General features: G+C 53.3%; 2 protein-coding genes across 2 annotated transcripts; both read left to right on the forward strand.

The window, feature by feature from the left end:
• Positions 1-640: 640 nt before the first annotated feature.
• On the forward strand, positions 641-2,014 carry LOC116862987 (FK506-binding protein-like). Its single transcript, XM_032850444.1, has one exon. It carries the CDS (start codon positions 791-793, stop codon positions 1,838-1,840), a length of 1,050 nt encoding a protein of 349 aa, XP_032706335.1. The 5' UTR covers positions 641-790; the 3' UTR covers positions 1,841-2,014.
• Positions 2,015-2,345: 331 nt separating this feature from the next.
• LOC116862980 (cyclic AMP-dependent transcription factor ATF-6 beta) lies at positions 2,346-10,691 on the forward strand. Its single transcript, XM_032850434.1, has 18 exons — positions 2,346-2,482; positions 2,856-2,935; positions 3,072-3,150; positions 3,613-3,704; positions 4,232-4,367; positions 5,727-5,812; positions 5,955-6,090; positions 6,174-6,305; positions 6,457-6,590; positions 7,272-7,457; positions 7,567-7,658; positions 7,991-8,170; positions 8,330-8,437; positions 8,581-8,662; positions 8,854-8,921; positions 9,145-9,256; positions 9,383-9,467; positions 9,974-10,691. Exons 1-18 carry the CDS (start codon positions 2,347-2,349, stop codon positions 10,201-10,203), a joined length of 2,154 nt encoding a protein of 717 aa, XP_032706325.1. The 5' UTR covers position 2,346; the 3' UTR covers positions 10,204-10,691.
• Positions 10,692-11,040: the final 349 nt, after the last annotated feature.

Here is an 11,040-nt window from a genome sequence, read left to right on the forward strand (position 1 = left end):
CCAGCTCCGCCATCCCCTCACTCGCCCTCATGAACCGCAATCCCATTCCAGGACTTCTCCAGACTTTTAGTCTCAGTAACAGGGCCTGTCGGACCCCGCCTAGCTCGGTTTGATTCGGCCAGGATCGGTTGCTAAGGCCTAGAGCTTCCCGGTTGCGGGGGGGGGGGGGGGGGAAGTGATGTCAAGTCCAGAAGGCGGGCCAACCAGCCCTCTCCCTCCTCCGGATTGGCTGACAGGAATGTGATTAGATTCGCAGCCTGGCGGGCTCCAGCGTTAGCTGTCATTGTCCCCAGATGCCCCTGGCCCTCGGCCATCCTCTCTCCCTGGAGCAAGACTCTGAGGACTGTACTCAGGAAGCACTTAGCTTCGGAAGGAGAGGTGATTCGAATGGTCCGTCTATTGCCACCAGGCTAGGCGTTTTGGCTGCCCAGGTATTTTTTGACTCGATCGGGTGCCCGTAGTTGGGGCGGCTACCTGAGCCGCAGGGATTTGTGGAATTTATAGTTCTGGATTAGGTCTGGATTAGTTCGTGGGTGGACCGGAGAAGGCTCGAGCCCGACAGAGATCTTTGGAGGAAAAAAAAGACAAAAAAAAAAAAAAAAAAAAAAAAAAAAAGACTGAGGACTGGGGGGCATGGGTCCCAGAAGGACAGGAGAGGAAGAAGAGGGAATCTAAATAAGAATGCGGCCATTAGCATTGTTTTGGTTTTCTTTTCAGGTGCTGATCTGAAACTGATCATCCCATTAGTCCAAAACTGTTCACCCCCGGTTGGAAGGGACCAGGCAGCCAAATGGAGACGCCACCCGTCAATCCAATGGGAGAGAAGGACACCTCGCAACCCCAACAACAATGGGAAAAGAAACCCCAGGAGAACCTTGATTCAACTACTCAGATTAGCCAGCAGCCCCAAGACCCTCCTACTGAAATTCTTGAGCTGAGAGTGAGCCCAAATCCAGCTAGCCAAATTCTAAAGAAACCTCAAGGGACTGAAAAACTGGCAGCTGGACTTGAAGGAGACTCTGCTAAGACTTATGGATCAACCAGTGAGATACCAGAGCCCCTTCAAGCTTCCGATCTCTGGTACTGCCCCGATGGGAGCTTTGTTAAGAAGATCATAATCCGTGGCCATGGCTTGGACAAACCCAAGCTAGGCTCCTGCTGCCGGGTACTGGCTTTTGGGTTTCCTTTTGGGTCAGGCCTGCCAGAGGGCTGGACAGAAATAACTATGGGGTTGGGCCTGTGGAGGGAGGGGACTTGGGGGGAGCTCATAGAGAAATGCTTGGAGTCCATGTGTCAAGGTGAGGAGGCAGAGCTTCAGCTCTCTGAGCACTCTGAATCTCTTTTCAGGCTCACACTGGCCTCCTTCACTCAGGGCAGGGACTCCTGGGAGCTGGATGCCAGTGAGAAGGAAGCCCTGGCCAGGGAAGAACGTGCAAGGGGCACAGAATTATTTCGAGCTGGAAATCCTGAAGGGGCTGCCAGATGCTACGGACGGGCTCTTCGGCTGCTGCTGACTTTACCTCCACCTGGCCCTCCAGAACGAACTGTTCTTCATGCCAACCTAGCCGCCTGTCAGTTGTTGCTAGGGCAGCCCCAGCTGGCAGCCCAGAGCTGTGACCGAGCACTGGAGCGGGAGCCTGACCATTTAAAGGCCTTGTACCGAAGAGGGGTTGCCCAGGCTGCCCTTGGGAACCTTGAAAAAGCAACTGCTGACTTCAGGAAGGTGCTGGAGGTAGACCCAAAAAACCGGGCAGCCCAGGAAGAGCTGGGAAAGGTGATCATTCAGGGGAAAAAACAAGATGCAGGTCTGGCTCAGGGTCTGCGCAAGATGTTTGGCTGATTAAAAGTTAAATTTTAAAAGAGACAGGAACCTGTGAATTGTGGTTTATGCTGTGAGATTTTGAGGAGACCCAGATGGAGGGTTTCAGCCCATGTCCCATTCCCAGCTTTTGCCTTCCTAAGCAGGTAGCAGTGGTTTCAGTGCACCTCTTTCACTTCTTCACCAATAAAAAAACCATATGATCACGTGTGCTACTTTGGCGGGGGGGCCTTATCCATATCCGAAGATGAATGCAAGATACATAAACGACTAAATTTAGGACTGACTAGGGAGATGGCGGGCCTTTAAATCCTGGGAACTACACCTCCCAGGCTTTTTGACTGGCTTCCGTTCGGCGCATGCGCAAACTCTACGGCCCGGTTGAGTGTGACAGCGCCCCTCCTGCCGCGCTCCCATTGGCCGGGCCTGTCCAGCCTCCTCATGTACTCAGCACGCAGGCCTCTTACTGGTCGATAGAGCTTCCGGGACGTCCCCCCTTTTTTTTAAGATCAACTGATTAGTTGATGATGGGGAGAGGCGGGCCTTGGGAACGGTCTCATGGTGGGGGGCGGGCGGGAAAGATGGCGGAACTGATGCTCCTCAGCGAGATTGCGGACCCAACACGTTTTTTCACGGACAACTTGCTGAGCCCCGAGGACTGGGGTCTGCGGAGTGAGGCCTCGGGGAGGGAGGAGGGCTGTGGCATGCTGTGCTCCTGAGGCACGCAGGGAGGAAGAGGAGGTCCACGGAAGAAGACTGGGGAAATACGGAATCCATCACCCGAAGGAGGGCGGAGCAGGGGGGCTCGTTGTGCTTTCGGGGGATGCGGGAGTTGGGAAAGACCTCTACTCCCAGCGGAAACGTCGAGTTGTTCCGGGGTGGGGGAAGGTGGGGCTGAAGTTCTCTGACTGTATCATGTTTCAAGTGGGCGGGCGGTAGGTCTGGCTGAGCCGAGCCAATGAGGGATGGGCCCAGGGCTGTGTGTGGATCTGTAGGCTGGGCCGACAGACGACCCCCTTGATGCTTTGCATTGCAGACAGCACCTTGTACACTGGCTTGGATGATCTGGCCGAGGAGCAGACGCAGCTCTTCCGCTGCCCAGAGCAGGATGTCCCGGTATTGCTATCCCAGTCTTGTCTTAAACCTTTGGCGGGTGGTAGTTGCCCTGGAGCCAGAACTCAGCCCCAGACCAGAGCTTATGGAGCTGTTAAATTCTTCACATTCTTGCTGTCTAATGCCCTCCTTTATTCAGTTTGGCAGCAGCTCCCTGGATGTGGGGATGGATGTCAGCCCCCCTGAGCCACCTTGGGACCCCCTGCCTATCTTCCCAGGTAAGATATCCTTTCTGAGGGGCGCCTGGGTGGCTCAATTGGTTGAATGTCTGCCTTCGGCTCAGGTCGTGATCGTTCGGGTCCTGGGATCCAGCCTGCATCAGGCTCCCTGCTCAGCGGGGAAACCACGTCTTCCTCTGCCCCACCCCCATTCTCTCTCTCAAATAAACAAGTGGAATCTATATCTATATCTGTATCTATATCTATATCTATATCTATCTCCTTTGTGATGCCCTCATCCTTCCAAAACCTTCTCTTTCCACTGTTCCGCAGGAACTACAGAACTCCCTGTATCCTCATACCTTCTCTTCATAAGTGCCTGTGCACTCGTCTCTCCTTCAGTCCTTTATGTGTTCTTTCCCCTTTGCCACAGGTGAGGGGATCCCCACCTCTGTGTCTTTGGATACTTTTTGGACTACTCAGGCTCTGCTTCCTGATGATTCCCTAACCCTTTTCTTCCAGATCTTCAGGTGAAGTCTGAGCCATCTTCCCCCTGCTCCTCTTCCTCCCTCAGTTCCGAATCATCCCATCTTTCCACAGAGCCCTCCAGCCAGGTGAGAGCCATCTCCTTCCTTCTACTGTTTGTGACAGGGACTGTGTTCCATTCCCTTCACACATAGATGCTGAGAAATTTTTTGTGTGCTATAGGTCATGGAGTAGTTGTGGTGCCTTTGAATTTCTTTAGTATCCTCCTTTTACGTGTCTCTGCTGTGGTTGTCTAAAAAAACAAGGAGTCTTTTAATATACAGAGATAGGTGGCAGCCATGGTAGGGCTGGGAAGAAGAGAGCTGTTGACTGCTGAGAATTCTAGAATTGTTCTTGCCCAAGTTGTCCATCTAAAGGCAATATTTAAAATCATGGGACTTCATCAACCCTCCCAGGAATAAAGTAGAAAGAGAAAACGAGGGGCCTGAGACAGCTTTGGGAGATACTTAGTACCATTCAAACCCGAATGTCAAATAATTAGTAAGCTCTAAAGCTTTTGTTCTTACTCTTGCTCTCAACACCTTCCCTTGTTTTTTTTTTCTTTTTTGTGCTGCCGCCCCCGCCCTCCCCCCATTCACCTCCCACTCTCACCTAGGCCTCTGGTGTAGGGGAGGTGCTGGTTGTGAAGACAGAGTCCTTGGCGCCCCCACTCTGCCTCCTAGGAGATGATCCAACATCCCCATTTGAAACCGTCCAAATCAATGTGGGTCCCACCTCTGATGACCCCTCAGGTAATAAGAGTCTGCCACCACCCTCAGGCTTTACTAAGGCAGAGTATGTGTGTGTACAGATGGGGGAAGGAATGCAGACAATAAGACAGGGAAGAAAAGGTAGGGAGGGGAAATGGCAGATGACCAGGAAAGAGGCCAGGAAGGGGAGGGAGAATTTTAGGAAACCACAGGAAAGGCAACCCTGAAGAGATGGGGATGTTTTTTCTTTCTTTTTCTCATCCCTAGTATCCTGTTGTATGGCTTAACTTCCTATTGCCTTGCATTTAAAAACAACAACAACGAAAGTAATGGAGTTTAGGGCATATTTATTATTTTTCCCCCAATGTTTTATTAGAAAAATTTTCAAACATATAGAAGAACTGAAATACCATATACCCGACTCCTAGATTCTATAATTAATAATCTTTGTGCTATTTTTAAGTGGTGCCAAGTTTATTTCCTCTTACATATTTACACAGTAAGCCTTTACTGAGCACCTACTCCATACCGCATACTAGACAGGGTGCCAGGGATGCAAAGATGAAAAAGATGTGAGCGCCACGATGACCCGAGAATCCTGGAGTCTGATGGGAGGGGAAAGATGGGCACCAGTTACTGAAGGTGTGGGAATTCCAGGATAGACATCATGGGGTGCCACAAAAGCTCAGAAGAGGGGCAGCTCACCTGATGGAGGCTGGATCAGGGATGTGCTCCTGGAGGAAGGGTTTCCTGAGCCAAGTTTTGAAGGACATATAGAGATTTGCCAGAAGATGAATGGATGAATGTGGAGGTGGGTGTGGGTGTGTCTAGGGAACTTACATCTCTTCAGACCGGATGTGAGGACGGAATGGGAAATGGCAAGAAGTTGCAGAGGGGGGCACCCTGCTAAGGGACTCTTAGCTTTTATCCTGTGGGCATGTGGGAACCTCTGAAGAGTCAATCCAGAGAGCGATGTGATTAGGATGACTCTGGTGGCAGAGTAGAGAGAGTGGATTGCGGAGAGGCAGGACCCGATGCAGTTATTTGAGGCAATTTGGACGCCAAAAGGAGGCAGAAAGAATGAGGTAGAATGGATGAATTGCAGTGACTTCCTGCATAGTATTTGTGGGGTAGAAATGCGGACTTGGCTGTTGTCAGCACAGGGACACGTGATGGTTTCTGGAGCCCAGGAAGGAGAAGGCAGGGTTCTGGGTAGAGATAGGAAGGGAGCCAGCAGATCAGCAGCCCATGATTCTTCCTCCTTAGGGATTGCATGCCTAGGGCAGCTTTATTTTCTGGTACAAGGAGAAAGGATCATGTCTTCTTTCCCATCTCTTAATCCTCTTCTCCTTCAGCGTTTATCTGATATCCAAAATTTTGTCTCATCCCGACCCCCCACAGATGTCCAGACCAAGGTAGAACCTGTCTCTCCATCCTCCTCCATCAACTCTGAGGCTTCCCTGCTCTCAGCAGAGTCCCCCAACCAGGTGAGCATCAGCTTTTCTTTCTCCTTCCACACACTTCAGTGAGTTCCTTCCGACTCTCAGAAGTATGAAAGCATTCTCTTTTTCAGCTCCTTCTCCTTGACACTCCTCCTGACTCACATATCTTCTGGAATGCCCAACACAGGCTTTTATAGGAGAAGAGGTACTGGAAGTGAAGACAGAGTCACCGTCCCCTCAAGGCTGTCTCCTGCAGGATGTCCTGGGCCCCCCACTTGGAGGAGTCCAGATCAGCATGGGCCCACCCTCCGATGGCTCCTTAGGTAATGGGGCCTCCTGACACCTTGGGATCCCTGGCAAGAGGCTTCACGTCCTGACATTCCTTCTTTCCTTCCCCTTCCTTCAGGCAAAGCCCTGCCCACCCGGAAGCCACCCCTGCAGCCCAAACCTGTGGTGATAACCACCGTCCCGATGCCACCCAGAGCTGTGCCTCCCAGCACCACCATCCTTTTGCAGCCCCTTGTCCAGCCGCCCCCAGGTACTAAAGAAGGCAAGGAGGAGCTGGGCTGAATTTCTTGGGGAGCTTGCAGCCACTGAGTCTCCCAACCCGTGGGTGCTCAGGTGTGGGTGTGAGCACAAGAACTCCACCTCGCTTACAGCTCTCACCTCCTCCTGTTCACTTGCCCCAGTCTCCCCAGTTGTCCTCATCCAAGGTGCTCTTCGGGTCCAGCCTGAGGGGCCGGCCCCCCCTGCTCCAAGGCCTGAGAGGAAGAGCATTGTTCCAGCTCCTATGCCTGGGAACTCCTGCCCACCAGAAGTGGATGTAAGTACTGGGGAGGAGACGGGTAAGGCTAGCTAATGGGAAGGGAGGAGGGAAGTCTATTGTGGGCGAGAAAATTGTGGAATGAGGAGGGAACAGAAAGAGCGAGGAAGCAAACTCATAAAATGATCCTGAAGGTCAAGTGGATCCCGGTTTATACATGAGTGTCAGCATCAACTCTATGTCGTTTTAGGATCCTTAGTTTTGCTGTCACTGTAGATGGAGAAATGGGAACGGTGTCTGTAAATCTAAGGCAGGGGAGTCATACTGTGTTATGATTATGGCAGTAGTTGGTAGAGGGAGGCTGTTTCCTAGGGAAAAACCAGGTAAAGTGTTCTTTAATTATAGCAAAGTTAAGCTGTGGGCCTTTAAAAAGGAGAACTAAGAGAAAGGAAGATTCTCCCCATCCAAGGAAAGGAACTGAATTTCCACCAGGAACCAGGATGGAGGAAGTTCTTCCTGCAGTCTGACTTCTCTCAGCTCTTGAGGACCAGGAGCATGGAGCGGTTGAGAAAAGGGCTCTTTATGGAAATGTTTTAGCAGAGAGGAACAACCCCTGTCTGGCTGTGTAGGTAGAGGACCGGAAGCAGGAGAGTGGCCAGCGTGAGCAGTGGGGTGATCAGTCGCTGGAGTCGGGAAGCATAGTTCCCCTCTCCCGCCCATCTGGCCCTCTGGGTACCCTAGGCAAAGCTGCTGAAGCGGCAGCAGCGAATGATCAAGAACCGGGAGTCGGCCTGCCAGTCCAGGAGGAAGAAGAAAGAGTATCTGCAGGGGTTGGAGGCTCGGCTGCAGGCGGTGCTGGCTGACAACCAGCAGCTACGCCGGGAGAACGCTGCCCTCCGGCGGCGGCTGGAGGCCCTGCTGGCTGAGGTGAGCTGCTCTGTCCCAGGAGGCCAATGGGAATACCCGCTCCTCTGGGAAGACCTTCTCTCTCTCTCTCTCTCTCTCTCTCTCTCTCGGCCCTTTCTCTGCACCTTAGAACAGCGAGCTCAAGTTGGGGTCTGGAAACAGGAAGGTGGTCTGCATCATGGTCTTCCTTCTCTTCATTGCCTTCAACTTTGGACCTGTCAGGTGAGACCTTCCTTGCCCCCAAGAAGCTTCAGGTGCGTCAGGCCAGTCCCTTCTCACTCCCATCATTTCTCTCAAATCATGTGTCCTCACCTGGAGCCAATGGTGCTAATAAGATTGACAAAAATTGTCCCTTTTAAGTGCTTACCGAGTTCCTCAGGCTTCCTGGCTTTCTGAGGTAGTGATGGTTCTCATTCCCATCTCACGCATGAGGGGATTCACTCTTGTAGAATAGACCAGAGCCCAGACAGGCTGTCTGCAGAGCCCAGGATCTTAAGCAGCCCCTCCATCAAGCCGGAACTCCTCACACCATGTCTGTCCTTCCTTATCCCCAGCATCAGTGAGCCGCCTCCGGCTCCTGTCTCTCCTCGGATGAGCAGAGAGGAGCCTCAGCCCCGGAGACACTTGCTGGAGTTCTCAATGCAAGAGTCAGTTCAGGGAGTTGAACCCCTCCAGGGTTCCTCCCTGGGTCCTGAGGAGCCCCAGCCCAGCGCTCCAGGCCGGCCAAGTTTCAGGTGACGAGAGGGCCCTGTCTTTGGGCAGTGCTGAGGGTATCTTTTCCCCAAAAGTCACTTTCTTTTTGAGGGGAGCCAGAGTTCTCTTACCATCATGGCCGATTCTGCTGGTGGAAGGGTGCATCCTCCAGTCATCGCCCCCTTCCTCCCTCACTCCAGAAACCTGACAGCCTTCCCCGGGGGTGCCGAGGAGCTACTGCTGAGAGACCTGGACCAGCTCTTCCTCTCCTCTGATTGCCGGCATTTCAACCGGACTGAGTCCCTGAGGTGCGGGGGATTCCTGGCAGGGACCCCTCTGCGGGTGGCCTGACTGGTTTGTGTGCTGAAGCACCAGCCCTCCCTGCCCTCTCTTCCCTCTGCTGTGTGCAGGCAGGGACAGTGGGAGCCTTGTCCCTCCTCTGCTTCCCTAGGCTTGCTGATGAGCTGAGCGGCTGGGTCCAGCGCCACCAGAGAGGCCGGCGAAAGATTCCCCAGAGAGCCCAGGAGAGACAGGTAGGATGGACTAGGGCTGGCTCAAGGAAGGCCTACTGGAAGACTAAATATCCTAGGGATTTTTGTGGAGGTTTGAGGGATCATCTGGGTAAGTCGAGGGGTGGGTGCAAGGTGGCATCAGCTTCCAGGGGCCGTCTCTCTTTCCCTTTTGCCTTCACCCTCTTCACATCCTTAGATACTTCTCCTTCCAGAAGTCTCAGCTGCGGAAGTCACCTCCAGTTAAGGCAGTCCCCACCCAACCTCCCGGGCCCCCAGAGAGGTGAGTCACTGGGGGTGCTTGTCTGTCACTAAGGGAGGTTTCACTCGAGAGATCTAAACTCCCAGAATCTGTCCTGTGTGCATCATCATTGCCACCAGTGGCGTTATGCCTTCCTCATCCCCTGGGGTCTCCTGTCTTTTTTTCTCTTCCTCTCCCGCCTTCCCCAGCGGGACCTGGGCATTGGGCTGGGCTCCTCCCAAATGCTTGTTCCCCACCTGGCTAGGGATTCTGTGGGCCAGCTGCAGCTGTATCGCCACCCAGACCGTTCGCAGCCAGAGTTCCTGGACGCCATTGACCGACGAGAAGACACATTTTATGTTGTGTCCTTCCGAAGAGTGAGTGACTCCTTGCCCCCTCCCTTCTCTAGCAGTCTGTCTTCAGGCGGAGGCTCTAGAGTAGGGCTGGGGAGCCTGTCCACCTCTCTTCCTCCAGCCTCCCAGCCTGACCCCTTTGTTTCCCAGGACCACTTGCTGCTCCCTGCCATCAGCCATAACAAGACCTCTCGGCCCAAGATGTCCCTGGTGATGCCTGCCATGGCTCCCAATGGTAATTCTCTCCCTGCTGGGTCTGGAGAGGGGCCCTAAAACTGAAGAAGGGGGAGGTTCTCATAGACCCAACAATGAGGAGTTAAGGGGGAAATGGAGGGAGTGGGCTGTTCCTTAAAGAGGCTAGACTCCTGGATGAGAAGAAGCAGGAAATGGGTGGAGAGAAAAACAGAGCTCGGGAGACATGGGAGGAAGACAAGGGTGCTGGCTGTCCCCTGGTGAGGGCCCTCGAGTAGGTGTGGGCAGAGGGGATAGGCTGGGAACTGCCAGATTCTCACCTCCTGTTTTCTCTTGATGTCCTCTCCCCTATGACCTCCATCATATGTGTTCTCTGTCACTCTCTGTCAATGTCGTTTTCTTTTCCTGCCCCTCTCCTCTCCCTGTGCCAACTCTATCCCTACCTCTCATTGACCTCCTGCTGTGGATCTGCCTCCTCACCATTGCCCCTCCCTCCCTGTCCCCCTCTACTTTTCTCCTCTGTTTGCCTACCCTCCCTCCTTCTCACAGAGACCCTCTCAGGCCGGGGGTCCCCAGGGGACTATGAGGAGATGATGCAGATCGAGTGTGAGGTCATGGACACCAGGGTGATTCACATCAAGACCTCCACGGTGCCCCCCTCACTCCGAAAACAGCCAGCCTCCACCCCGGGCAATTCCACAGGTGGCCCCTTGCCAGCTTCTGCAGCCGGCCAGGCCCGTCAGGCCTCCCACCAGCCTCTCTACCTCAATCACCCCTGACCTCTGCAACTCACACTGACTTAGAGCTGGGGGGTGGTGGGAGGTGGGGGCAACCAAGTGGGGTTTTCCAAGTTCTCTGATCTGGGCTTGGGGCAATTGGTAAAGGAAAGACAGGGTGTGGGGTTAAGCACTTATTTGGAGATGAGTGGGTTCACCTCTCCTCTTACCCCCTTTTAGGAATATAGGGCTCCTCTCATTTCTCAGAACCCCTAATTCCTGCTTCTCTGTTTGAGGGTATTGAGTAAGGTGAAGTTTGGGGGTGGGTGGCCGCCTACACACTCTTTATTCTTTTGTTTCTCTATTTTGGGGAGGGTGGTAGAGGTGGGAATTAAGTCCCCAGGAGGGACGAGGGACATTTTTACATTTTGGAGCTAGTCACTGGGAGTAAAGGAGGGGTGGTGGTGGGAGATCAAGTTTATGAATATGTACTATCTTCTTTTTATTATTAAATAAACAACTTGGAGGGAGTTGAAGGATTGGTGGCTGCCTTTCTGGCTCATGACAGAGAATTTGGGGAAATTGGCTTCCGTAGGGCCAGTGTATCAGAGAACCAAGCACTGAAGACATAGCTGGCTCTGGGGTGGGGGCGGGGATGGGATCCCAGACCTCATGTCATCCCCTTGTCCCCGCCCCTACAACTCTGGGGTATGTCTGTGTCTAATGGGGGGATGAGGGTGGGATGTCTCATGGCATGACAGCCCCGAGGATACAGATCCCTGGAATGTGTCTGAGTAAACAGGAAGGACAGAGGGCCCTACGCCCTTTGGGGTGAGCAGCCTCCCTGGGTCCCCTGCATTCTAGCAGGTTCTCCCTCCCTCCCCTTGATTTCCAGGACAA

This window comes from Lontra canadensis, unplaced genomic scaffold (assembly GCF_010015895.1).
Source record: "Lontra canadensis isolate GAN:19392208 unplaced genomic scaffold, GSC_riverotter_1.0 scaffold424, whole genome shotgun sequence".
Taxonomy (NCBI): domain Eukaryota; kingdom Metazoa; phylum Chordata; class Mammalia; order Carnivora; family Mustelidae; genus Lontra; species Lontra canadensis.